Source organism: Aplysia californica, unplaced genomic scaffold, assembly GCF_000002075.1.
Source record: "Aplysia californica isolate F4 #8 unplaced genomic scaffold, AplCal3.0 scaffold01698, whole genome shotgun sequence".
Lineage (NCBI taxonomy): Eukaryota > Metazoa > Mollusca > Gastropoda > Aplysiida > Aplysiidae > Aplysia > Aplysia californica.
This window is the reverse complement of record NW_004798968.1, coordinates 9,716-11,658: the sequence shown is the minus strand read 5'-3', so window position 1 is coordinate 11,658 and position 1,943 is coordinate 9,716. Positions and strand designations below refer to the sequence as shown.

The following is a 1,943-nucleotide window of genomic DNA, read 5'->3' as shown; positions in this document are numbered from 1 at the left end:
ACTGGTATGATAAACCTATTGACGGTAACTCATTAACGTTTTTTTAGTATTATTGTAACAATGTAAAGACCTTGTCACTTTGAATTTCTTTATCGCTTTGAGCTCTGTACTGTAACAACATGCATTTACTTTAGGTTAGGCTTGGTATATGAACTTCTATGTGTATTTGAATAAATATTTCTTTGTATTTATATAGACAAGGATAAAAGAAAAATATCTTTTGTTTTGCAGGATCAACAATATCATCCACGTTAAGCACGACAATTCAGCCAGTCACAAACCTCACCCATGGTGTGTCCTACAGTTCTACAGGTTCTTATTCCACACCACCCTCATCTTCAGTAATAGCATCAAGTTACTCAGCATCATCTCCGATGTCATCGAGTTACTCAACATCACCACAAACATCTTATAGTGCCTCCACACCACTACAAATGTCATCTAGTGACTCCACATACCAACCGATGTCATCCGATGACTCCACATACCAACCGATGTCATCCAGTGACTCCACATACCAGCCAATGTCATCCAGTGACTCCACGTACCAACCGATTTCATCTAGTGACTCCACACCACTGCAAATGTCATCCAGTGACTCCACATACCAACCAATGTCATCTAGTGACTCCACACAACTACAAATGTCATCCAGTGACTCCACACCCCTACCAATGTCATTTAGTGACTCCACATACCAGCCAATGTCATCCAGTGACTCCACATACCAACCAGTGTCACCTACTGACTCCACATCCCATTCGATGTCATCTACTGACTTCACACCGCTACAAATGTCATCTAGTGACTCTACACCACTACAAATGTCATCCAGTGACCCAACATCTCAACCGATGTCATCCAGTGACTCCACACCACTACAAATGTCCTCCAGTGACTCCACATACCAACCGATGTTATCTAGTGACTCTACACCACTACAAATGTCATCTAGTGACTCCACCTCACTACAAATGTCATCCAGTGACTCAACACCTCACCCGATGTCATCTAGTGACTCCACATACCAATCGATGTCTTCCAGTGACTCCACACCTCAACAAATATCATCTAGTGACTTAACACCTCAACCGACGTCATCCAGTGACTCCACATACCAGCCAATGTCATCCAGTGACTCCACATACCAACCGATATCATCTAGTGACTCCACACCACTTCAGATGTCATCTAGTGACTCCACACACCAATCAATGTCATCTAGTGACTCAACTCCTCAACCGATGTCAACCAGTGACTCCACAGCACAGCCGATGTCATCTAGTGATTCGACTCTACCACCAATGTCATCTAGTGACTCCACATACCAGCCAATGTCATCCAGTGACTCCACATACCAACCGATATCATCTAGTGACTCCACACCACTTCAGATGTCATCTAGTGACTCCACACACCAATCAATGTCATCTAGTGACTCAACTCCTCAACCGATGTCAACCAGTGACTCCACAGCACAGCCGATGTCATCTAGTGATTCGACTCTACCACCAATGTCATCTAGTGACTCCACACCACTACAAATGTCATCCAGTGACTCCACACCACTTCAGATGTCATCTAGTGACTCCACACCCCAACCAATGTCATCCAGTGACTCCACAGCGCAGCCGATGTCATCCAGTGACTCCACATACCAGCCAATGTCATCTAGTGATTCGACTCTCCCACCAATGTCTTCTAGTGACTCCACATACCTGTCAATGTCATCTAGTGACTCCACATACCAGCCAATGTCATCTAGTGACTCCACACCCCAACAAATGTCATCTACTGACTCAACACCTCCACAAACGTCATCTAGTTACCCAACACCTCAACCAATGTTATCCAGTGACTCAACACTTCAACCGATGTCATCCAGTGACTCCACATACCAACCAATGTCATCTAGTGACTCTACACCACTACAAATGTCATCT

The 1,943-nt window shown here is 44.4% G+C and overlaps 1 protein-coding gene across 1 annotated transcript; it reads left to right on the top strand.

The window, feature by feature from the left end:
* The first annotated feature begins 434 nt into the window (after positions 1 to 434).
* On the top strand, positions 435 to 1,765 carry LOC106013971 (serine-rich adhesin for platelets-like). Its single transcript, XM_035973686.1, has 2 exons — positions 435 to 1,704; positions 1,752 to 1,765. The coding sequence occupies exons 1-2, from the start codon at positions 435 to 437 to the stop codon at positions 1,763 to 1,765; spliced, it is 1,284 nt and encodes a 427-aa protein (XP_035829579.1).
* Positions 1,766 to 1,943: the final 178 nt, after the last annotated feature.